Consider the following 26,032-nt stretch of genomic DNA (forward strand, 5'->3'; position numbering starts at 1 on the left):
AGCAGGAAGAGGGCTTCTATTCCAAAGGGAAAACAACAAATACAAAATAAAGTGCCACATTAGGGAGAAAGGAATTTTCTCCTGTGGCTTCCTTTCTGCTTTGGACACCATTATGAGAAAATAATTATGGAAACAACAGGAGCCATTCTGTAACCACAAGACAATAACTTTGAGGACAAAAGGCCAACACACTAAGGGTGGCCGATCAGAAACCTAGAAAGAAACTAAGTTCTTGGTGGCATTGTTGAGCAACTGAAATAACACCAGAAATGCTTCCCCTCAGACTTCTTTTTAATGTGAGAATATAAATTCCTAATTTTCTAAGTCATTGGTCATGTTTTCTATTATTTGAAGCCAAAAGCTTTCTAATTAATGTGCTTCTCAAAGTTTTTTCCTGCTTCTCTGATAAACCTAGACTTCTTTCCTTTTCCCACAATTTTAAACCCTAGCCTTCCTTCTAATTCCAGTTAGAGTATCAGTGATTTTTTATAACTGGAGGTAACCTTACACGGTATCTATTCAATACATGAAGAAACCAAGAGAGAGAGAGGAGTTCAAGGATTTGGCCAGGACACACATCATAAATATTGGCGCTTGAATCCAGCTCTTTTGAGTGTTAATCCTGGAATTGTGATTCCTCAGAGTCCCGAAATACTGGAAAGCTTAACTCTGAATGTAACACGGCTAAGGGATGGTATTGTTTTTGACTTTAGAGCCCCAGTCCCTAGCACAGTGACACTACTATTCCTTATAGAGGTTTGTGAAATAAATAAATGTAGCCCCAACTATAAGCTCCATGAGACAAGACTCAGCAGGATGCACAGCACACAGCAGATGCTCAATAAATATTTGTTGGGTGAATGAATAAATGGGAATTGTTAATGGATGTGTGATGCTATATTTAAGAAGTAAGGGGTTAATTAGTCAAACGCACTGAAATTTAAAGCATTGGATAATTAATATCAAGGGAGGGGTAGTACACAAAAAAAGTTAAACGGTACTCAGGAGCCAAGCAGTGGGGCTTATATTTAGGTTTCATCATTTACTAGTGGCATGGTCACAGGTACGTTAATTAACCTATCTGAACCCCAATTTCCTTATATGGAAAAATGTGGATAGAAACAGTATTTCATTGGGTTTTTGCAGATAAAATGGAATCATGAGAACATAAAGCATGTAGCACAGTACCTGGAATGTAGAAAAATTAATATATATTCACTATTAATATTGTCTATGTTTTTGGTGAAAATAAAATTTCTTAAGGAGCTATGAGAAGAAATGTGGTTTAGAACAGACAAAACTGTCATATAGGTTGACTTGATGCAAATGTGTTTTAACTGGGGGAGGGGTGCATTTTTGGTGTAGGTAGCTCATTCTGCTTACAGTTTGAAGAGGAAAAAAGCTAAGCAGATGGCATGGTGACACAAAGGACTGAAACCTACTGTTGCTAGAGCTTGTAAAAATGGAACCCCATGGCTGCCAGCTTGGCTGAACTTCAAACAAGTCCCATGAAGAGTGAAACTCGCTCAGGAGGTGGCAGGAACTTGGTGTGAAGCTCTCTAAAGTGCACAGAACATTGCCATTATATTCACGGCCGCTTGACTCAGCGCTGGGGCCTGTCCCCAGACCTGACAGGTCAGAAAACCACGGTCAGGCAGTGCACCTCACTAAGGGACTCCAGAGATGGAAACCTTTGAAAACCCCTGACTCCAGAATAACGACAAATTACCAACAGATGGCGTGAGTCAGGGAAGCAGAGTCCCAGCAAAGCATCTGCACACTCACCGCTGAGGCCCAGCCATGCTGGGGTGAGCGGGCAGACGCAGGTCTTGGCCCAGATGGCCGTGAAGGTCACCAAGAGGGACACCAGCCATACGCGCTCTACTCCTCAGAACTGGCACAACCTGTAAAGCCCACAGAGGCTTCCCAGGATCAAATAAGCCAAAATATCCTGGTCAGGTAAAAGATCAATCACACTTCCTTTTGGGCTTACTGATTACATGAAAAGAAAAATGTATCAGGGGAGAAGGCAGTAAGATGGGGAGCCTGGGGGAGGCATTTAGCAGAAAAAAAGCCACTGTTCTTCATTCCAGGAGCTTAAACTGATATACTGCCTCGTCGATGCACAGGTTTAGCTTCAAATCAGAAAAATCCTGTAGATGTGTACATTTCCCACAGATTTCCTCTGCCATTATTTTATAAAATCTAGCCACATGCAAAACCAAACCAAGTGCAAAAATAACCAAGCACATTGCAGGCTCCCCCTCTTCTTCGAACAATATAGAAACACATAACATGTGCCCTAATGGAGACCTGAAACGATGAAAGAAAATACCAAAGTCTATTACAAAAAAAAAAAAAAAAGTTTTGCATGGAATGAAGTCCTCACAGCATTCCATTGGAAGAAAAAGTCTGTCTTCTGGGGTTCCCCGGCACCACACACATCCTACCTTCTTACCTTTTGTGTAACCATTCCCTAAACCAATTCTGCCACTAAAATTCAGCATCATATATCATTCATTTTGATATATGCCCCTTTAAAGTCAGCATCATATATCATTCATTTTGAAATCCCCAACACTATCTACCTAACATTTAGGGGGCCCTCAATTAATGACTGATGAATGAATGAATAAATGCATGCATACTAGGCTGTGGAGTAATATTTGGTTTGTTTTTGTTTTCCCAGAAAGGGAAGTGTATTTGAGTTTAGCATGTAAAACCTTTTGCCACGTTTTCAACCAGCCTGACTGAAGTTTATTTCATCCCTCTCTCCCAGTTAGTTTTCACTCATGTCACGTGTTACAGAAATTCACCATCAGTCATGAAAGGCGACTTTCAAAATTAAAGGTCCAAGTATTCCCATTCCATCCCATTATCAATACTGTTGGTTTAGGTTCTCGAGTCTAATTTGGATCCATTCCTCCCTGACAAAAGGACCCTAATCAAAATCTTCCTGAGGAAGGCTTACTCATCCAAAAAGGACACTTGAAAAATTTAGATTAAGAGGAAGGAGGACCCAGTGAGGGGACACTGGCCGAATGAATTCATTTCTTCTCTTCCTTTATTTCTCCGGTAGTTATTTTTTTCCCCATATACAGACAAAACCTCCTAGTCAGTGCTCAATCACTATTTTCTTTTCTTTGGAGTCACAGTTCTTGAAGGTATCTAATGTTCCCAACCAGGTGGATGGTATTCTCTATGCTTTGGGAAACCACTTTAAGGATACTCATTTTATTATCACTAATCACTCAAATCTACCTTTGAAAGAAGATAATTGACAAAAGCAACAGAAACTGACTTTATGCAGTTTTCCAGAGCAGCAATGTGTGAAGAAGACATAAAAAGAAATCCTTTACCTTTAAAAAGGCTAATTGCCTAGTGTTTTACTTTAACAGGAGGAAAAACTGTCCAAGTTTAGGTCTTCCTCTCCTACCAGGGACACTGTCCACTCTCCCCCTCCCCCACCACACCCACCCCACAAGGCTGGGCAGAGGTGTGTGTCAGGGGGCTTAGTAGTTTTCAGATAGTGCTGCAGCTCAAGCACCATGGACAGATGCCAGACAGGCAATAAAGCTGGCTTCCCAGAAGCATTTAACTCAAAATGCAGATACTCTTGTTAACTGAAAGAAAGATAAACTATGGACATGATGGAGAAAGAACAGCAGTAACTGGCATCTGGTCCAGCAAAGTCAAGGTGGTTCCCCAATGACATAAACAGGGTTCATAGTCTCCTTCCTCTTCATTATCTCATCAAATCGCCAATCATCTCCAAATTTTCTGGGCTCTAATTTGAGCAAAATAAGTTAGTCCACCAATGTTATGTAATCTGAAGACTTGGTTTTACAATTTAAGAAACTGTAGATGTTAACATATAAGACTTAAGAAGTGGCTGCAGTGCCAGACAGAGCCACCCCCTAGGGTCCATGCCCTGAAGTGAGACAGTCATCAGAATCGCCTCGTGCTTTAGCCACTTTTTGGGCTTCGGGGACAAGCGGGTCAGATAGTACCTGGAGTGGAGGCAGACTTAAGACTCACAGTCACTTCCTCCATCAGTGAGGCAAACACCTCCCTTGGTTTGTGGCCTCCAATCTTGCCAGCTGCTCCATATACATTTTAGTTATTATCGTGTGGCTCAGGACTAGCTCAGGCCTGAGAACTACTAGGCATAAAAAAGAGGCGGCATGGCCAGCATATTGTTTTGAAAAAATTCCATTTTACGCTTCTGTGTTCCTTTGCTCTGCCTTCCACAAATAAAAATTTACTGATATGCTGTCTTTTAGATTAGAAACCAGTGGAGCTGAAATGGAGCCATGGAGCAAAGCGGCGAGAGCATAGCTGGGAAGAAGAAGAAGAGGTCCCGTAACATAGGCCATCCTAAGAAAGAAATGAATCCAGGAAGCTTGTCTTATGCCATAAAGAGAAAAGCAAAGCAAGGAACTCAGTGATAAGCAGGTAAGGGAGATAAACTATGTAACCTGTTTAAGACATTTATCATTTTAGAGAAGATGCCTCGAAAAATCAATGCATACCTCAAAGGGAAGCTATATTATCTAGAATGTAGGGGTAGGAGCATCTTGGCAAGAAAGTATTTGAGGGAATAATGGGGAATTTCTCTTCGGCGTACACCTTACTGAGGACGGTGGGACTGCACATGTGCACTCGGTAATGGCATAGTGCTTTACGAAGTGGTTCCAGGAGGCCAGGGTCTCTTTGACTAAGAACTGTACGCCAAGAACTGCTTAGCCTGAGCCTAACGGTGTTTACACCCCAACCTTTTCTCTTTTACAAACTGGTAGTCTTAATTCTTCTACCTTACCCTTCAAATTCTCATACAGGCCCAGAAAATGATAAAAACTCATGAAATACTGAAAATTGAGAACAGCTGTCTACTAATTGCTAGAGTTTATATGAAAGTTCCATTAAACAGAGAAACAACAGATTGAGAAAGGACCACCAATGTTCTTTGCATCGTGCCTCCCCAATTAATCCTTCATGCAGTTTCCAGCATAATATTTCAAAACCTCAAATTTGATCTACATAAAACCTCTCAAAGGCATCAAAGACGCCTGGAGGCCTTCATGATTAAATCAAGACTCCCCAAACTTGGCATCTAGGGCCTTCGTGGTCTGGTGTCTGCCTACACCTCCCTTTCATCTCCCACCAGTCATCCAAAAACGGCCCGTGCTATAGGTATGTCGAAGAGCTCAGTGTTTATTTAGTCCAGGCTTTTCCTCTATTATCTGTACTTGTGCTGTCAAATACAGCAGCCACTAATGTTGGCTAGGTGGAGGGCCAGGGGAGGGAGGGAGCAATTGAGGAAATTGTCTTATGAACTATAGAGATGTCTAAACAATATACTGTATACTTGAAACTATATTTTTTTATTAGTTTCAAGTATACAGTATATTGTTTAGACAACAGCAGCCACTAGACACATAGGGCTACTGAACACATGAAGTATGGTTAGTCCAAATTGATCTGTGCCATAAGAGGAGGCCCACTAGACACATAGGGCTACTGAACACATGAAATATGGTTAGTCCAAATTGATCTGTGCCATAAGAGGACACCTTGCACACCAGATTTTTAAAATTTTGTGTGAAACAGTGTAAAGTATTTCATTAATAATTTTAAAATATTGATTTCTTGTTAAATGTTAATATTTAGGATTTGTTGAATTAAAATATACTATTCAACTGAGTTCACCTGCTTCTTTGTTTAATCTGTTTCACATTTGTGGCTTGCATTACGTTTCTGTCAGGCAGTGCTGTTCTACAGCTATGCCCGTGCTCCCTCGGCGAGAGGGGCCTTTTTCACTTCATCCATCCAGATAGTGCCTCCTCATCCTGTAAGACTCAGCTTCAGCATCACCTCCTCCAGGAAGCAAATGTGAAAATGTATAGTATATAATAAAATATCGTTTTTCCAATTCTCAACAAGCTACACCTATCTGTTTGTGATAGAAGCTGAGAGAAAGTGGAAGAGAATTGTTATGACTTTCTTCAGACTTATTCCTTTCTAGAGGCAAAGGTCTTCAAATGTGAGTCGTAAGTACAAATTTACTTAACAAAATTATGTTTTTAGCACTCAGTTCAAATTGTAGAAAACAGAGCTGCTTTCTTCACAGTGCCTTACCACCAAGTCCAAGGTCACCGCGGGAGTCAGGCCTTCCCTCTGCCGGAGGCACAGAGCCCACTTAGGGCCACATTCAGCTTCCTCTGGTTGGGAGAATCACAGTTCCTCCTCTCGGCCCCCGATCTGGGTTTCCACTATGGTGCCGGTGCGATCCAACACTGCCAAAAACGTCCTGGTCAGGCATACTTCGAAGCAATGTCTCATGTGGCCACAAAATAAACTTTTGCCTTCTACCAGGAATAAGAATTGAATTCTTAAATTGAGAGTGAGTTGGCGTTTTACACTTGACATCTTGAAAATGGAAAGAACACATTTCAAAAAAGCTAACTCCACACCTACACAAGGAGGCAGATGAAGGCCACCTTTGTTTCTCTGTTCCCTAGACCACGCCCATCACTTTGGTGACAATCATTATTGGTTTTGAGCTTCCCACAGTCCCTGGAGTATAAAGCCCCCTAAGTCTCTCTCACGTGTGTAAGCGAAGGGCATTCGGATCCCCATAACGATGGCTCAGACTCTCCTTCCCACTCCCTCGGCTGTTCTCTCCTGCGTGTTTGTCCATGGCTCTTCGATGCTTCTGCTCTCCCGGTTACTCTTCCTGTTTGAGTGCCAGGACACTTGTTCCACTCAGCCATGCACTAGACATAGCAGTCACGGTGTCTGCCACACACACAGCTCCTGACAAGCCACCACCTTACTCAGCCCCTGTTGAAGGGACAGCCCTATAGAGCCACATTTTACACCACTTAACTACACCCCCGCCTTGGCTACACTGATCGGTTCAAAGGTGGATGCTTCATTCATGAACAGTCCAGTCTGTAAATAAGCCTGTTACAAAAAACCAAAAAGCAAAACAGGGCCTATCAGATTCTCTCTTTGGGGTAGAAAGTGATCATATTAGGTCATAGGGAAAAGTAAATGATGAGAAAGCCAAAGCTGAGGGCATAGCAGAGGTTTTCAAAGTATACTCCAAGAAGTCACTGGGGTTCTGTGGAGGTGACATAGGGCCTGACGTAAGAATGAGGAGAGGCCTGGGTGGGAGGAGCTGAGCCCACACCCCTTTTATCCAGCGAAGTTCCACTTGTATCAGCTTTAAATACGAGATGTTGCTTGAAGAAAGGTAAAAACCTGCTTAAAAGTGTTTGAAAATCATAGAGAAGAGAAAAAAATAGAACCAGAGAAGGTTAAAGAAGCTAGTTGATAGATATCCAGCAGATAAAGGAGAATGCAGTGGGCCTTGGGAGAACCTCTGAGGCCCATTAACGAAGACCAACAACTGAAGACCCGTGTGCTTCTGTTCTTCTGCAGCCCTAGCTCTTCCTGGCTTGTCCTGGGGTGCATGCACGTGTACCCTTATAGTGCAGCACCTCTGTGATCCCACCACTGAAGGTGCTGAGTGAGTCTTTCACCAGTGAACCCTGGTGAAAAACCCCTACAATAACCACAAGCGTTCTCTCTGTTGAAAAAGATTCTACCCCAAAGAGATCGCAGCTCTTTTGGCCCCCAATTGGAAGACCTGACCTCAGCATAGTTATAGAGATATTTTAGGCCCTAAAAGTTAAGCCTGTTTTGTTTTGTTTCAATTTTGCAATGTATTAGATCAAAGAGTTTAGAATTTTCCAGGTCCCAAACTGGAGGATGCTTAAAGAATACCTCTCACTGTTGCTTTCTCAAGCATTTTTCATATATGGGAGAAGGAAGGCATGGGGCAGAGGAACTGTCACAGCTGTAGCGGCTCCTCTCTACCAGACAGCATGCTCCATGCAGCAGGGCCGTGCTTGGTTGTTTCTCAAGTATCCCAATAAAACTCAGTGCCTAGTATCCAGCAGGCACAGTATAAGCATTTATGACAGGCTAACTGACTGCAGGTAAGATACTTGCTTTCTGAGATAATCCTTCTACCTCTTAGAAGTCCGTTATCTGTGTTCAAGGGTCTTAACTCAATGACGGAAGTTCAGACAAAACAATTCATTATCTTTCTTCAGCACATTAGGTTATCTATGGCAATAGCATGCTTGGTGGCCTTGATGACATACGTTTCCTGAGAAGGGATGTGAATTCGCTACCCCTCTGTAATTCCATTAATTTTTTAATAGCCACCTAAGTTAAGTAGTCCCTATATAATTTTCATAAAATGATACATACTCTGAGGCCTAAGCATTCCAATGCAATGAAGGTTAACTGCCTATATTTTCATTTTTCAAAACTCATACTGAGATAAAAGTCTTTGGATAAAAATATTCACAGCAGTTGACAGAATTGTTTGAGCAATTATTGAATGCAAAGAAAATGATCTCTTGAATTAAAAAGTTACAGAGAATGGGAACTAGAACTGTCATTTTAAGGTAAGATTGCACAGGTGTGACTTTTTCACCACCAGAGCACTTTTGTAAGTCAAACAAGTGGATAAAATCAAAACAGAGAAGTTCAGAAAATCATGACTGAGTTCCTTTATTACCTTCCTAAATGGTCTCTTTTGCAAACAACTTCCTCTGAATGAGATTTTGAGCAGAAATTAAAAAAAAAAAAACACATTTATTTTGATAAAACCTATTCCTTTAACCATACATGTTCTCTTAATAAAAATCCTGTATGTCATATTGACTATAAAACAGTTACATGAACAGAAGCCAAAAGAGATAGTAGAACCATGTTACCTTAGGATATATACAAATTTCCTTCTCAAATTGGGACAGAAACAAGGAAAAATCAAGCAAAGGTGTCTCATACATTTTGGAGTTTGAGGAGAGGCCATCAAGGAGACAGAATTTAAGTGTTTTCTGATGTTCGAGTTGAAAGTGGATGTCTGACTTTCACCAAATGCCTGTGTAAAATTTGCTTCTTTGACCAACAAATTCTAAAAACATTATCAAATTATCTTTTCCTTTTGGGCAAATCAGGCTAATAGCATCAATGTGAAGATTCGAGGAAAAATTATATGTCATTTTAGACTCTACTGTCACTGACTTGATTTTAATCTTCCAGGTCTTAAAAGGAGCAAAATAAATGAGAATCTTTGCTATACATTTTTAGGAATTTCTGGCTAATTGAGGAGGTAACAGCAGTATTTAATTATTGGCAAGGCAAAAGTGACTTTCACTGAACAAGCATTTACTAAATTCCTCTTACATGAGAATTATCTGAGGCAGAGAGGCATGGGCCAGGTGTATTCTCTTCCTCTTCTCACCATGAGGTGTCTAAAACCTAAACCTGATTAACTATATTATAAAACAGAAAGCACCCAGTGCTCTAAGATATGAATGGGACACCCTTAGGAGAATTTAGGGAGCAAAGGGAGACCTTCTCACTGGGCAGACTGGGGAAGACTTTTTGGAAAAGGGAACACTTAAGCAGGAAGGGCAAAGTGGATTTGTAACACTGGAGACAGGATGGAAAGACGTGACAGTCAGAGAAGAGAGCATAAGCAAAGGCACAAGAGACGGCAAAGCAGTCCGGGAAATGGTCGAGTTTGACGAGAACTTTGTATGGGGAAAGGACAGTGCTTGGGATTAAATCTGAAAAAATAGGTTGGACCCCGAACAGGAAGACTTTTAAATGCCATGCTGGAGCATTTTAACTTTATTAAGTAGGCAATGGGAAGTCGTTAAAGGGTCTTGAGGCAGAGAATGGTTTAAGAGATGTGGTTTCAGAAGATTAATTTGGCAACAGTATATAGAATGTATTAGAAAATGTATTAGGAAAAAGAGAAGGCAAGGAGCTCAATCGAGAGAATATCACTATCCTCCAACTGACAGGGTCCGAGGACAGCTTTGGGAGCAGGAGGAAAGAAAATGAAGGGCAGATTCAGGAAACACAGAAGGCAAATACCGGAATGGCAGGAAGGAAGGGAAAAGGGACTGGTATTTATTGAGGACATAACTACATGTTACTCAAAACACTAAATATATGGGATGAACACATGTCTTATTTTTCTTGGCACAGTCTGAGTTTATGCCTTTTTTTTTTTAAAATCATGGGATAATTATTGACGATGGCCTCTTTCATTCTTAATATTTCTGGTTTGGACAATACATTTCACAATCATAATCTTATATAATTTCCCTCTTTGATTCCTTGAAACTATCCTCCAGTTTACACACGAGGAAGCTGAAGCTCCGAAGTGGCGCCTCATGGCACGTGTAGCTAGGGGGAGGTAGAAACCGGATCTGAATCCACATCTAGATGGTTCCAAAACCCATGAATGTTCTACTACACTTGGTTTCCTGGCCCTGATGGATGACAGGTTATAGAGGGCAAAGAGATGGGGAGGGTCATTAAAAGAAACAGGGACGTCAGAAAGAGACAGGTTAGGTTAAAAGATAACAAGTTCTCGTTTGGATGTGTGATCTGTACAGTCTTTAAGGTGCTGGAAGGATATCGAAGCAGTTGGAGATGCTGGCTGGAACTGGGGAGCAAAATTACACTCTAGCTTTGGATTTGTGAGCCTTCCAAATCAACAGATGCAGGACCCTGAGACTCAATGACATTGCCAAGCATGAGACTGCAGGACAAAGGTCACAGCTCAGATGCCTGTAGTGGCCAGGCGGGAAACACAGACGAATGAGGGGGTGGAACTGAGACACTGGGGAGTGGCAGGAGGAGATATTTGTGAGGATTATCTTAATTTCTCCCAGAAATTATTGGCAATTTCAGATAGAACAATACAACCATTAAAAGGGTAGCCTACATTTCTTAATTCGACTGGCAACTAGAGCAACTTCCAGTAATTTAATTGAAAATAAATCTTAATCTAGTCATAGAAAATATTATGACACAACAGAAAATTATGAATTGCAGTCATTCAATTTTGTCCACTTTTTTTTTTTTTAATCCTAGGAGGGACCTCAAACGAGAGTTTTTAAAAAGTGCAATTAGTTTTTATCAAAATCACTAGCTACGCACAAGTATGTTAAACCAAACTGCAATACATTTTTACTGTTCTAAACGACAAGCAAATATAACTCAGACACTATTGCCATGAGTGTGTAGGTGGGGGCAAGAAGTCAGTGTAGCAGGACACGGGAGCCAGCGGGATCGGGGTGGTGGTGGCAATGCTGGTGAAAAGTATTTCAAAAAGCAGTATGCCCAACGTTCAAATTTACAGACGAGCTCATTTATATTAGAAAAAAATTAATTTATTAATGAGAACCTAAGTTACTAGTCTCGTCGCTGTTTTATACTTTCAATTCAAAGGTCAAAAGCACCTGTCGCCTTCCTGGGCTGATACCAGTGGGTCTCAAACTTTTACGAGCACTTTTACCTGAACTTGTTTACCTGGAAGACTCACTATGACACAGATTATGGGCTACATCTCGGGTCTTCCTGATACAGCAGGTCTGAGATGAGTTTGTGAGAGTCTGCGTCTTTAACCAGTGGCCAGGTGGTGCTGATGCTGCTGGTCCGGGGACTACACTTTGCGAACCTCTGGTCTACATGCCAGCGGGTATGCTAGACGGGCTGGCTGGCCTCTGCCCCTTTCAGAATTGCCATGCCGCACAAACATCCACTAAGGCTCTGTTTCTCGTGGCTCTCTGGAAAATGATTCAACGACATGGCTTCACACAGGGGTCCAACTTTTTGCCTCATTGTCTGTGTTCTGAATCCAACCTAGTTTAATATTTTGGAAAATGTTACCCCTTTCTGTACCGAGCAGAGTAAATATTTTGTCAGTTGTTAAGGATGAGCTGCAGTTTAAGACCTAAAGATGTATCCAAAAAAAAAAAAAGGCTGGGACGCTTTGGAACTTTTTCCAGATTGTGATTTGTAATGTATTTCAGCAGCCAGCAGAAATACCAACCACTCGATCCATTAAGAAAAGGCTGAATGAACCTTTTTACAGCAGATTTTTTTTCCACACCAACTCTCATTACACTTGGCAAAGAGAAAGGAGAGACAAAATGCTTTTCTGTCCATAGGATTTCATCTGAGTATTGTTCTTACATAAAGAACTTAGTGGCAGAGAGTTTTTAGAATTGGAAGACATTTTTAACAATCCTTTTTGACAAATAAAACAACTAAGGCCCAAGGAAGGTAAATGCCACTTGTCTGAGGACCAGACAGTGGCAGAGCTGGAGTTAGAATAAAGTTCAAAGGCTCCTAGATTTTCTTTACCACAACCTACTACCTCCCATGCAGTAGAATAATAAAACAAACAAAAAAAACAAAAATACTACCAATAGTGCATTTTATGTTGTGCTTTCCCTGGAAACGCCTAAATCATCTGGTTACTGATGGCTTTGCCTACTAGTGAGAGGGCTCTGGGGAGCAGACAGAAGGAAGAGGTCCTGGAGGGTACTTTTCTCATCTTCATTACTAAGCATCTCCTGAAGCATCTTCCATTATAGTGATTTGGGTCTCTTTAATGTAATGTGTGGGCTGAGATGGTAGGAAATATGTGGGGAGACTTACAGGGGACAAAGGATCTTAGAGCGCATTGGGTTCGCACATCTCTTGTGTAGATGAGGAAATTAAGGCTCTCGGGAGTTGAAGAAGTTGCTGGAGTCTTCCATCCATTAAGTGGCAGAACTACCGCCTGACCACAGACCCCTTGCCCTGCAGCTTGTTGCAACTTCTACCTTATTATCTTGTCTACTGTATATAGTGTGTTGATTTAAGCCAGAAAAATGCATGCTTTATTGTGAGTCTAGATGCAAAAATACTCTCTTCGGCATTAAGAAGGAAATATGGTAAGAATAACAGTTAATGTTTCCTGAATGCTTACTCTATTCCAGGCACTGTCTTAAGCACGTTACGTGCATTATTGCACTTAATCAGTCATATCATATGGGAAGCTAGAATACTGAAAGGTAGGAAATGGAAATTGAGGATAAAATGAAACAATGAATGCGAAGCACTCAGCACAAGACCTATACTGTTTTCCTAGAACATGTTATTGTCTGCTAAATGCAATAATCCAAGTAAGAGATTTAGAATAGTTCTTGGCTCACAGGGCATACTAAATATTAGCTATTATTATCACATTTTTCTCTATTTCTTTGTGTGGAACAGCCCAAAGAAATTGGATCTAGATAAAAGTTATGAGCCATATAAGATTCAAACATAGGGAATATCCTTGGGAGCCAGTTGCCACCAGTGGAAACCACAGCGACCACAGTGTAGCTTGGACTAAGATGCTCTCAAGGGCCAAAAGCTACAGCCAGAGACCACAAAAGAACAGAGTTGAACAGGTTCATATTGAGCCTTGGTTTCAAGGAGCTCGGAGGGTTTACCAGACATCTCTTCATCAATCTTCATCACATTCGAGTTGGAGAGAAAAGTGAATCTAGTATGAAGACTTCTTTCATATAAAGGTGGTTTGTGAAGACAACACTGACCACTCGAAGCCAGTGGCGAGGATCCGATTTCCTTAATAACAATGCACTTATCTACTGGAAAAGAATTGCACCATAATTAAGATGAAACAAAAACACTTCTGCTAATTAAAGCACCCATGGAAGGTAAACTACCTTGTAAATTACCCACTAGAGAATGCCTGAGGTCCCAAGTACTTGCACACAGGCAAGAAACCAGGGAAATCCAGACAGAGTCCTCCCTGCTGCTGCCTACTTCCTGTCCAACCTGGCAGCTAGAAAAGATTCATTTTGTTTTGCTACAGAGGGATAAACTAGGCTCAGTGAGTGGAAGATTCATGAAGGTAGATTTTGGCTCAAGATAAGAGAACACTTACAAAATTAGAGGTGTCTAACAATGAACATGCTGCCGGCTAAGGTGGTGTGTGCTCTCTCTGCAGGTGATCAAGGAGAGGCCAAGGAAACATTCACAGGGTACACAATTGCTGGCATCATAATTTTCATTGTCACTGTAATCATTATCTTATTAGCATTCCACCAACTAGATATGGGCATTGATTAGAGTTGAAAATGGTTCCACGAAGAGAGAACGAGTGACAGTTAAGAGCTGCTCTTAGGTCAAACTTGAATTTGAATCCATTTACTAGATTTGTGCCTTAGTGTTGGTGATCAAACCTCTCTGAAAGCCTCACTTTCTTCACCTGTACAACAGAGTTAAAATAACTACATCTCCTGTTCATTTATTCATTTACCAGATATTTATAAAGCATCTACTGTGGGCCAGGCACTTTTCTAGGTGTTGGGGATGAACAAAACAGACAACATCACTCTTCTCTAGGGGGTTCACATTTCAGTGTCTGTGTGGAAAGATTCAGAAACTATACAAGTAAACACAAATATAATGATTTAACAAACTGACTAAATACTTATGCAGACAGTAATAAATGTTGTGAATTAAATAAGACAAAATGTCCAGGATGTCTTAAGATGGCCAAGAAGACTTCACTTAGAAAGTGACAAATGCATTGAAACCTAAAATAAGGAGCCAGCTTTGAGAAAGCTCTAGCAGAGGAAGGAGCAAATGCCCTGTGACCCCACTGGGCTAGATCAGTGTGTGGGGAGTGGGGCAGAATGAGTAGTTCAAGATGAGGTTGGTGGTGAGGATTAAAGGAGGTAATGTAGGATGATCTGTACTACATTCTATGGTACATAGGAAATACTCACATTATTCATACTAAAAAAATTTCCATGACATATTATTGACATTGTATAGTGAGGGCAGATGGAGGCATCACTTCTCCATCCATGGACACCTCAAAAGGCCCAGGCCTCAACTCGGGGACCTGACACTCTGCTAATCTAACCTACTCAATCTCATCCTAGCATAATTCGTATTTTAACCACTGGAAGAGTACAGAATATCGGAGCTGGAAAAGAGCCTGGTCTGTCCATATATCAATTATCACATCCTGATAGGGGGTAATCTGAAGGAGGGCTCCTTGGAGCAGCTTCTGAAACCCTGAGGAGTGGGAGGTTAGGAGAGAGTAAGAGGATGGGCCTCTCGGCCTCCTGCCTTCAACCAGGGGAATTCTTAAGTGTCTGTTCTATGTTTTACTTTTTACTTGAAAACTGAGTTGTTTTGCTAAAGGCAACTCCAAAGTTTGAAAATCACCAACTGATTCTAGTTCTATAGGTAAAGAAAGGAAAGTGAGCCTCAAAGAGGTTAAGTGATCTATTCGGGGACAATGAGCTGATTCATGGCAAACTGGGACTAGAACCCATCTCCGTATCCTTGATTTAATAATTCTCCATATGTTTTCTTACATATAACACCTATACTGATCTTTATAAGTACGGAATTTGTTTCTGTTCAACCTTATGTCAACCAGTGTGTATTCTCTTTACTATAGGCATATATCTGAGTCCTGATGCTTTAGAAAATACTATTTCTATTTAATTTATTTTGAACAACAAACACAGGGCCTGCTTTCAGTGTCTTGTAGTTCACGGAGGTTTTCTCAGAACCAAAAGATGTTTCAGTTAGGGTCTAGGGGTGAAGTTTGAGGGAACAGGATTAAGGCAGCAATTTCTGAAAAGATTGTAAAAGAGTTGAAATACTCTTTCCTACCTCTCCTAGAGCTGAAAATTGATGAAAGAGTAAACTACAGAATCAGGAGTCGGAAAGTAACAGAGGGTTAAGAAAACAATAAAAGACATGATTTGCAAAATGCTAAGAATGAATAAGGGATCCTGAAGGATGTCCTTTTTGTGGGAATGGTCTATGTTCTGTTTAGACTCAAGTTCTGGTAAGGAAGGAAGACCACCTCCCTCCTTTAAAACATCAGAAATAGGTTTAGAGGAAGGCAGAAATCTAGAAAGATGTGAAAAGACATATGTCAAACACCTGCTTCAAGGACAGGAAGTTGGGCAGGATAATTGGGTCAAAGAGAAGCAAATATCTTAGTTAGAAAAGGGCAGTAACGATGGGGAACATATGATATTTTATTCTATTTTTGACTGTGGAAGCAATACTGGCATGTAGAATGAGGTAATTTAAAGTGTTTCCTGGATTAGCAGTTATGGATAAGTGGTTCTCTTTGGGTCAGTTAATACTGGCAGCTAAAGCAAGGTGAGAGGAGCATTTTCACAAGGTTGAAATTTTCAGAGCTTGGGGGACTTTCAGAAGGCTAACAGGTTTCTCTTCAAAAGAGAGTAAAGGTGTTCCAAAAAATCCTACAACTAGGTGTGAAAAAATCCAAATGAGGCAATGCTATTAGTACATAAATATAAGTTAATATCTTCACTCTATTTAGAGTTCATTCGAATTACTAAAGTGAATTCACATTGAGAAAATGAAATTGCTAAATACACAAATGAGAAAACGTTCACACTAAAATCACAATGAGATGCTGTATTTCCTTCTGCTACATGAGTGCTGACAAGGGTGTAGTGAAACTGGTGATCTCATGCATCGCAGGGGATGTTGTGAATAGATACAGCCCTTCCAGAAGGAAAGCAATTTGGCAATATGTGTTGAGCCATAAACATGGTCATACCACATGGTGAATAATTCCGCTTGTGGGAATCTATCTTAAATAAAAATATGTGAAAAGCTATACCAATAAAAATATTTGTTGGAATAGTGTTTAAAGTATTACAAACTTAGAATGGGCAAGGAATTATTCAATTCAACAAATGATAACCGAATAGCTATCAGTAGCTTGGTATAATAAAGCAGAGTTCCTTCCCTCAATAATTCATAAGCACAACTTAATGCCTGTATTCTTTTCAATAATAGGCAACCGTCGGAAAGGAGGCTACAGAACACTAAGAGGTGAAAGTGTGTACAATATATTAAATTTAAAAAGCTCTACACATGCATTATATGTATCACAATGTTTAGAGAGGAAAAGCAAATGAAAAAGCTCAGAAGGAAATAAACCAAAATGGTACCAATAATGAAATAATGGGTTGTGGGTTTTTTGTTTTGTTTCGTTTTGTTTTTTGGTAATGTGGTTATATAACTCTTAAAATAAATAATAATAATAAAAACTAGAAGAGAAACAGAAAAATAAAGCTGTTATTGAATAAAGATGAACATTAATAAAGCAAGTCCCAAGTATACTGAAGAATATTAATTTATTTAAAAATTGCTTTTGGTTGTATAACTTTAGTACCTATGATTTGTTAATTCAATAAACTTTTATTTTAGTAGAAAAATTATGAGGGTTCTAAACCAGAGATTCATTGAACCTCACTCATGGAGGCCTTCAAAATCTCATATAAATAAAAGTTACTCTGAAGTAAGAGCTTAAGAAATTCTGCTACCTAAAAATCATAGGCTAAAATTCACTCCAAAGCTTTGGGCTTGAAGAGCAGATAGATTCTGGTGTTCTAACAAAGATGGGGAAAATGGCTTTCTCAGGCAAGAACTCCTGCAGGTAATGGAGCAGATGTGTCTTTAGCAAGGAGGAAAAGCCACACCCAAGTGCAAAGGAGGCCCATGGGGGCAGAAATTTCTAGGTATTCTGAGATCCCCTTACCAACTGCTCTAATTTCTTTGGTTTCTTCATTCGAGGAAACCTGAAGACTGTGTTGAGTTCAACTAACATTATGATTCAAAAATCCACAGGATCCAACTTTTATGGGTTTTTCTTTTTTAAATAGCTCTGTTTTGAGGTCACATAAAAGAGTCTTTTTACATGACCATCAAAAGTTCTTGGATATTTGTTTTACCTTGAACCATATACATGTGGATTCGAGTTCATCATTATATTTCTCACTTCAGGGGTCTTGAGTCCCTCATGTCCTTTCTGTTCTTCTGTGGCTGTGGGAATCTAAGACCCTGTCCTCACCTCCATGAGCAGTTGATGTCAGGTGAGCACAGGAGTGTTTAACTAACTCGTTCACCACTGGGTGCCATGAGCATTCTGGATATCGTATTCTGGATATTGAGTAGGACTTCCCTGTATTCTACTTAATCAGGTTAGGTAATCATTTCTCAGTTCTTCCTATTTTCCTGAGTCTTTTCCTGAAACACACTCCTGGGATCAATTTCCATATCAAGCATAATTCTTGATTGCAGGCAATAGAAACTGACTCCGATCATCATAACCCAACAACTAAAGGAGCAATTTTTGGAAGGCTATCAGGGCTCATAGAACCAAGTGGGGCTTGAAGGATCAGGCTTGTAAAATGCCAGGAATAAGAGCTCTAGAAATGTGTTTGTGGGAACCAAGGAAGATCTCACTAATAAGCTGGTTCAAGTTCTTTGTTAGAAAGAAATTATAAAAAAATAGTGAAAAGTGTAAAAAAATCTTAAATATGTGTAGTAGTGTGCAATGAAAAAACACATTGTTAACATCTAATTGTGGTTTTACCACTAACTAGCGCCCGTATGAGTTATTCCTGAGCCTTAATACGGCCCTCTGTAAAGTAAAGAGCTGGGTTAAAGGTTATAGACTGTTAAGCTATGGCTCCCTTCTAGCTTTCATGTTCCCAGAGTCTACACCAAGGGTGAGGACCTGTTTGAGACCTTTCCTCTCCCGCCCCCGCACACCTGGGGAAGATACTAGTAGGGAAGCACAGACCATTTCTGTTAAAACCTGGATGCAGCCACAGAATCCTCAATACAGAGTTCTGGACATCTACTTCCCATAGGTTGGAGTTTGCATGTAAGGGGAAATCAATCTACCATTCCTGGTCTGTACAATATTGTTCCACTTTCATAGAATGAGCTAAACCAGAAAAGTCAAGACCTCCTAAAAACATTAAGCAAAATCTCTGTTGAAAAGAATCTTCAAGACCAGCTCTTTCAAAAAAAAGCCAAACATCAGTTCAGCTTGTACAATCTCCCTGGTAACGGAGTACAATAAGCCATCATCCAGTCAGCCTGAACATTTTGCAGTATAATTCAAACATATTTTAGGTGCTCTCAGCATGGTGTTCTTCCTTCAGTTCTTACTTTTTGTCCTCCATTCTCCTTGTCCACATGCCCGATGACTGTCCCATTTATATTCTGCTGGAATCCTCCAAACTGAATATAATAGAACTGAGGGAAACCTAGAAAAACTTTGTCTAATTTAGGTGACCATAATAATCAAAAGAATCCAGAAAAAGATATGTCAGAACTTTGTCTATTATTAAACCAGGATAAGGGAGAAATAGTCTCCCTTGTTGAAAACATTTTTTTTAAATTAAACAAGAATCTTGATAATCTCTCTTTTCCAAGTTAAAAGATTCATCTCACCAAACACGATATATTATTTTGGGTTAGATTTGGCTACGCACCTCAAAAGCCTCAGCATCACAGTACCTGAGAGCAGGCATCAAGCAAGCTCTAGCCCACGGACTCAATCCAGCCTGCCATGGAATTTTGTAAATTAAAATTTCATTTGAACACAGTTACTTATCTGTTTACGAGTTGTCCATGGTTGCCTTTGTACTCTAAGTGCAGAATCAAGCAGCTGTGACAGAGACTATATGGCCTACAAAGTCTAAAACGTTTGCTATATGGCCCTTTACAGAAAAAGTTTGCTAACTGCTGCCTTGGAGTGTCGACTTAGTTCTTCCTCATGCAAAGACGTCCAGAGGGCAGTAGCACAGGAGGATTAATATGATCATCAGAGAACAGACTCCGTCTATCGTTCCGCTTTGATATCCTGGCTATACTAGCACGTGGCTCTCATTGTCAAGGGCACCTCATTGTCCACGGTGGTTTCCGAGATCTCATGACATTTTTAAGGAAGGAAGAAAGAAAGAAGGAAAGAGGGAGAGAAGGAGGGAGAGGGGGAGGGAAGGAAGGAAGGAAGGAAAGAAAGATGGAAGGAAGGAAGGAAGGAAAGCAGGAAAGCAGAAAGGTAAAGGGGGACCCCTCTCTGAATAGTCAGCTCTTATTAAGTAGCCTTCCTGAAGTTCCACAAAACAGTTCCACTTACATTTTATTTGCCAGAACTTAGCCATATGTCATATCTAGCTGCAAAGGTGACTGAGAAATAAAAGTTTTTATTTGTTTGTCTGCTTAATTTCTGGTGGCCATGTGCCCAAGTGAAAATAGAGTCTATTATTTTGGAGTTAAGAGAGAGTGGATGCTGAGTGAGGTAAGTAGCAATCCTGGTTTCAAAACATTATTTAGTAAAATCATGAGTAGCGTATTCACAGGTAACCCATATCTTCTTCCATTTTGGGGTGGAAACGTCAGAAGAATGAAGAATTTGTATTCTGGCATCATAAATACTACTTTTATCTTAGGTTTAATCATTTGGTATGTATATTAGCCAATTATGTCAGTAATTGTCTTAGTCCATTAGAGCTGCTATAACAAAAACAAAATAACTATCAGACTAGGTGGCTTAAGCAACAAACAGTTGTTTCTCACAATTCTGGAGGCTGGGAAGTCCAAGATTCGGTACTGGCAGATTCGGTGTCTACTGAGGATCCAGTTCCTGGCTCAAAGCCAGCCTTTTTCTCATTGGGTCCTCACGTGGTAGAAAGAGAATGAGAGAGCTCTCTAGAGTTTCTTTCACAAGAGTACCAATCTCATTCATGAGGACTAGTTCATTGCAGTGATTAATCAATTCATTCATTCAGCAAGACTTACTGAGGACCTACAATGCTCCGGGAATGGTGTGAGGCAAAGGTAAGGTGCAACGACCCCTAGTCCTTGCCCTCAAGGAGTCCGAGTCAACAAGGGAGACAGACCAGCACAAGGACAATAAACTTTCAGGGAGAGAAGTTTTCCTGGGAGTCGGTATTGGCACACCATGGAAAGCACATAGGAAGGTCTGGAGACTTGAGCTGAACACTGAAGAACTAGGAAGACATTTGCAGGGCAAAGGAGTAGGAGCAAGGGCCTTCCAATATGAGGGAGTAGCACGTGCAAAGACATGGAGCAGAAAGAGAGTGAGCATGTATAGCCTGGCTGGGGCACAAGAAATCAGCCAGAGAGATGGCACAGATCACCCTCAGAACAGCAAGGTGTTGGGTTTCCTCTGAACAGGGCTGAGTAGGCACCGAAGGATATCACTTAGAGACTGATATGGTCAATCTGTGTTTCAGAAAGATCATTCCGGTCATAGGAAAGACAGATTGAGGTGCGATGAGATGGTGAGAAGCAACCAGAAGGCTTCCATTTGCCTCTCATTAAATATTTCACAGTTATGCTTAAGTTAAAGTATGATCTTGTATGGCGGCACGAGAAGATCCATTTACCAAATAGCTAATTAGTAAAGAGATATGAGGGATAAAAATAACCTGTATTTCACTGAACCCTCGCAGCCATCTTGTGAAGTCCCATCTTACACGTGAGGTAACTGAGGCTCAGAAGGGTGAAGCGGCTTGCCTAAAATCCCACAGCTAGTGTTACAGTGGGGCTTGTAGTAAGATTTTCTGATCCCAAGTCTAGTGGTTTTTTTTAGTGCATGTTAAGAGAAACAAGCATTCCAGGCTCAGCCTGTCACCCCCAAATCCAGTCCAGGCGGCACTATTTGCATGTCTTGGCAGTAAGATACATTAGTGGCATTAAACACAGGAAAACACGAAGACATTTCCCTTCAGTTACTTCATGAGGCAAGATATCAAGAGTATTTTATTAGGCTTTGGCAAATTCTCTTAATAGGAAAAATCAACCATATATTTTATTATTCTTTGGTTCAGTGCCGTGGCAATTATTCAAACACTCATGAATGATCTATGTTTCTCTATGATTCCAACTTTCTATTTGATTATAGTCCATTTTTCATCATTTATGTGGGAAGCCATAAGAAGTCTCAAAATAGACTTGTTTAAAATCTCAAATCAACTAAATCCTATAATATTTGTTATTTTTAAATTATTCTTGTAGATTTCTGTCTTCTCAGAAAGAACTTTCCAGATACCTGTTCTCTTCCCCTGACCTCCATGTTCGTGTGAGAAGCTGCCCCTCACTTAGGCTATCCCACACTTTCTCAAGACACTTACAAACTTACACGTGACTGTTAGTTTCCTCATCTTCTTGCCCAGTAGACTGTAAGGTCCTTGGAGTCAGCAATGGGAGTCTTTATTTATCTTTTCATCTCCAGGCACAGTAACTGGCATTTAATAGGCCACAACAATTATCTGTACGTTTGTTAATAACACAGAGCCACGATGTAACTAAACACATACAACTATATTTAAAATGGTACTGTAATAGAATATTTAACACATAAAAAAAAAAAAAAGAACTACCTTTGCTGTCATTTCGGTACAAAAAAAAAAAATCAAAAGCTGTAGGCACAACTTGGAATCTATTTAGGGGTCCATTCCAATATTTAAGATTTAGGGTCACAAGGCTTTTTTGTGGTTCCATTTCCTCCCCTCTGCCCCATCTCCCATACAGAACATAGGCTTTACAGGTTAAGTCTGCCTTTCTTGGCTTAAAAGCGCAAAGTCTTTAAGCTTTCTTGAGTTGCCATTTTATGAGACCAGATGTTATGCCGTGGGCATATATATCTTTAAAATTTACTGTGATTTCTATTCTTTGACTGCTTTCCATGCTGGTACTGCACAGAAAGGAGCTTCTAAGTTTTGGTCTGAATAGGAGCTAAACTCAAGAGCCCTCCTGTCTCAGACACATACGTAAAGCTCTTTCTCACTCATACATCTTGCCTTTCTCTGCAGAAGCATAGCACCGTATGGTGCCACGTTTTCATTTTGTGGTTTTAAGGCCTGCATAGGTATAACTACATGTCGGGAAGCCGTCTTTTGGAATGGCCTCACCCTGTTCACGTCCATGTTCTCAACCAGTCTCTAACTCTAGAATGCTTCTTTTCACCCTGACCTTTTCTTCCTTCCATACGCTCTGTTAAGCTCAGTGTTCTTGTTTTCTTTGCTCTTGAGCCTCAAAACATGAGGATCTTCAGAGTTCAAGAATGCAGAAGGGAGACGTTGTGGGGCACAGTGAGGTGGAAAACCCAACCAAATCAAGCCTTGTGCAGAACAATGGAGAGCTGAGGGCTGACCCATCTCCTTCTGGGGATGTACTTCTGCCTGGCTGCGGGTGGGGTCAGGGGAGCGGGGGTTGGCTGAATTCAGGAAATGTAACTGCTGAGCTTCAAAGACTGCAGTGCTGCTGAGAAGAGAATGTGGAGAGGAAAATGAGGCAGATGCACTAGCCAAGATAGTTGGTTTTCAAGGACAGGTGGAATTTGAGTTATTGGTGAGTTACCAGTGCTACTCAAACCAGAGAGATCTTGCTCTTCAGTGGATATTCGGCAATGTCTGCAGACATTTTTGTTGTCTAACTCGGGAGAGGGGAGGAATTGTTACCAGTGGAAGGAGGCCAGGGATGTTGCTAAACACCCACAGTGCATCCCTTCTTCCACAACAAAGAATTATCTGGCCCAAATACTCGATACTGCTGAAGCTGAAAAACCCTGGGCTAGACAAAGGACTTTCAGAGCAGGTGTCATACTATGTGTAAGTACGAAAAAAAAAAAAGGTAGAAATTAACTTATTGTTGGAATTTTAAAAAAATCATTCAGATAACATTTCATCAACCTCCACCTCGATGTTCACATACGAGGCACTTACAAATACATGTTCACGTACAAATATTCCTTAGCTTGTCTACGGCCATGCTACCCTGAACAAGCCTGATCCTGTCTGATCTCAGAAGCTAAGCAGGGTCAGGCCTGGTTAGTACTTGGATTGGAGACCACCTAGGAAGACCAGGTAATATAAGCATAAAAAATAAAAAAATAAAAAAAAAATAAGGGATTGTAAGCTGACAAGGTCCTTGCAATCTGTGAGGTCAACCAAGGGTTGCCTCGCCTAAAAATTTTTAAAAAAAGAAAAAATATATATATTCCTTAGCTCTTGGTGTGGACTATAAATAGGAGACCTGCAATGTGGCTGGCCTCTGGTGCTCCCAGAATTGGATTAGTCCACTCAGTATTCACTCTCAGTGACCTATACTCTGTCTCCTTTGTAGCACTGGTCACCATAAATATTTGTCTCTTCCACGAGAGTGTAAGCCTCATGAGGCCAGGGACGAGGTCTGATGTACTTCCAGTCTACCCCAGGACCCAGCCCAGTGTCTGGAGGGAGGTGTGGAAGAGGGGGCAGATAAGAAAGTGGATGCTGGAGTTAAACTGCCTGGGCTTAAATCCACACTCCACCACTAACTCACTGCATGGCCTTAGGCAAGTCACTTAACTTTCACAAAGACTCAGTTTCCTCCTCCATAAAAATGGGAATATATGGTAACTGCCTCACAGGTAGAATTAAATAAATTCATAAATAAGTGCAAAATGCTTAATATTTGTTAATGAGTGATGTATCAAAAAGCAAATAAAGATAGTGTTAAAAATGTGCCTGCAAACCAGTGATGAAGAAAATGAATGACAAAGAAAAATACACAAAACACCTTGGCTTTTATTTTGTGAGAGTTTTGAAATTTAAGGTTTTTCTTCTTTGTAATGTAATAGATGTGGAAAACTGTTTGTTAATATTTACAGGCAAAAGCAGTGAAGGCCTTAGCAGGATATACATTTCTGCCATATTGATTTTAGTTCACAATAAATGCTCTACCCAGTTTCTCTGCGATGTCCAGTTTTCTCACTATATTTACTGCTATAGGTTAATTTCATTCTTTATTGTCTCCTGATAAAAACTGATTTGTGGCATTATGGTAAGTCAACCTAAAAAATGAATTTAACATTTTTCTGTGATTGAACACCAGTCTTCCTGTATAAGAGCTACTTCTACAGTCCTGCATTCTTCTGTATCACAGGGACCTTTCAAGTGCACAAAAGGTTTAAATCCTAATTCCTTTGATATTTTCTGAAACTTTACCATACTCTTTATATCTATTCACCTTGTGGGTCTCACTACTCTTCATTTTCCCTTAGTTATTTCCTACAAATCTGTCTTGCAGAAGCTCCAGAGAGAAGAAGAATTTCTAATCATTTATTCACATACATTTATTCACTTGACACTTAGGAAGCATGTACTGAGCACCAGTGTATTCCCAGTTCTGCTCCCAGGTCCTGGGATAAAGCAATGAACACATGGTCAAGGCCCTGCCATCCTGGCACGTCCATGTGCTTGAGTGTGAAGTGATCAAAAGAAAATAAGCAAACGAACTTGGTGATTTCTGACACGATTTAAAGGAAACCAACAGTATGATTGTATTAGTTTTCTGTGGCCGCTCTAACAAATGCCCACCAATGTGCTGTCATAAAACAACATAACTTTATCATCTTACAATTAAAATCAAGATGCTGTCAGGCTGAGTCCTCCCGAATGCTCTAGGGGAGAATCCATGTTCCTGCCTTCTCCAGGGGGCCTGTATTCTTTGGCTAGTGGCTCCTTCATCCATCTTCAGGGCTAGCAACGGCTGGACAAGTCTTGCTTACATCACACCTATCTGGTGGTGTCTCTTCTACTTTCCTCTTCCACATTTTAGGGACCCTTGTGATCGCTTGGATAATTTCCTCACCTTAAAGTTAGCTGATTCCATCTACAATCTTAACTCCGCCTCTGCCGTGAAACATAACACAGTCACAGGTTACAAGGAGGAGGACACAGACTCCTTTGGGGTCATTAGTCTGCTCTCCACAATGAAATAAGGGGGGACCATAATTTTAGTATCCCATTCAATATGCACAAAAAATAGATGCTTAATAAATTCAGTACTTAGTAAATGGATCAGAACTATATACAGTTGCTTCTTGTTAAATGGTCAAAGCAAGAGCTGCGTTTTCTTTATTACGGCATCGGTGACGGGGAGGAGTGGTTTCAAATCTCCAGACTAACACAGAGTTATCCAAGTGCAGAGAGAGGCTCAGGTGCCCTGCCACGCTAGGCTCTGGAGGACACGGTCCCTCTGCACCTTCTCCTCTGGGGCTGGCCTGCCGTATCAGCATCATCTGCATCAGCAGTGTGTGACCCTCGGTGGTGCTTGTCCCTCCCCTCCTCCCAGAGACTCTCTTTCTTCAGCTCCCTCAGAGCTCCGCCACCTTGACTTCTGTTCTGTTGGCTGTCACAATTTTCCTGAATTATAACATGGAAGGTTTTTTTGTTTTGTTTTGTTTTTTTAAGGATCCTAGGTGATTATGCTCCAG

The 26,032-nt window shown here is 40.7% G+C and overlaps 1 protein-coding gene and 1 pseudogene across 5 annotated transcripts in view; one reads left to right on the plus strand and one right to left on the minus strand.

Moving 5' to 3' along the window:
- AIG1 (androgen induced 1) overlaps window positions 1–26,032 on the minus strand; it is a 207,904-nt gene that overhangs the window by 71,435 nt on the left and 110,437 nt on the right. Inside the window, exon 4 of one of the 5 annotated variants that reach the window (XM_025049308.1) lies at window positions 6,168–6,296. The exons of the other annotated variants lie outside the window; for them this stretch is intronic. Coding sequence (XP_024905076.1) covers window positions 6,273–6,296 — 24 coding nt within the window. The 3' untranslated portion in view covers window positions 6,168–6,272. Of the gene's footprint in view, window positions 1–6,167; window positions 6,297–26,032 lie in introns of those variants that run through there. 5 annotated transcript variants of the gene reach the window in all.
- LOC112482576 lies at window positions 23,533–23,651 on the plus strand (annotated as a pseudogene).

The sequence above is a fragment of the Pteropus alecto genome, unplaced genomic scaffold (genome assembly GCF_000325575.1).
Source record: "Pteropus alecto unplaced genomic scaffold, ASM32557v1 scaffold185, whole genome shotgun sequence".
Lineage (NCBI taxonomy): Eukaryota > Metazoa > Chordata > Mammalia > Chiroptera > Pteropodidae > Pteropus > Pteropus alecto.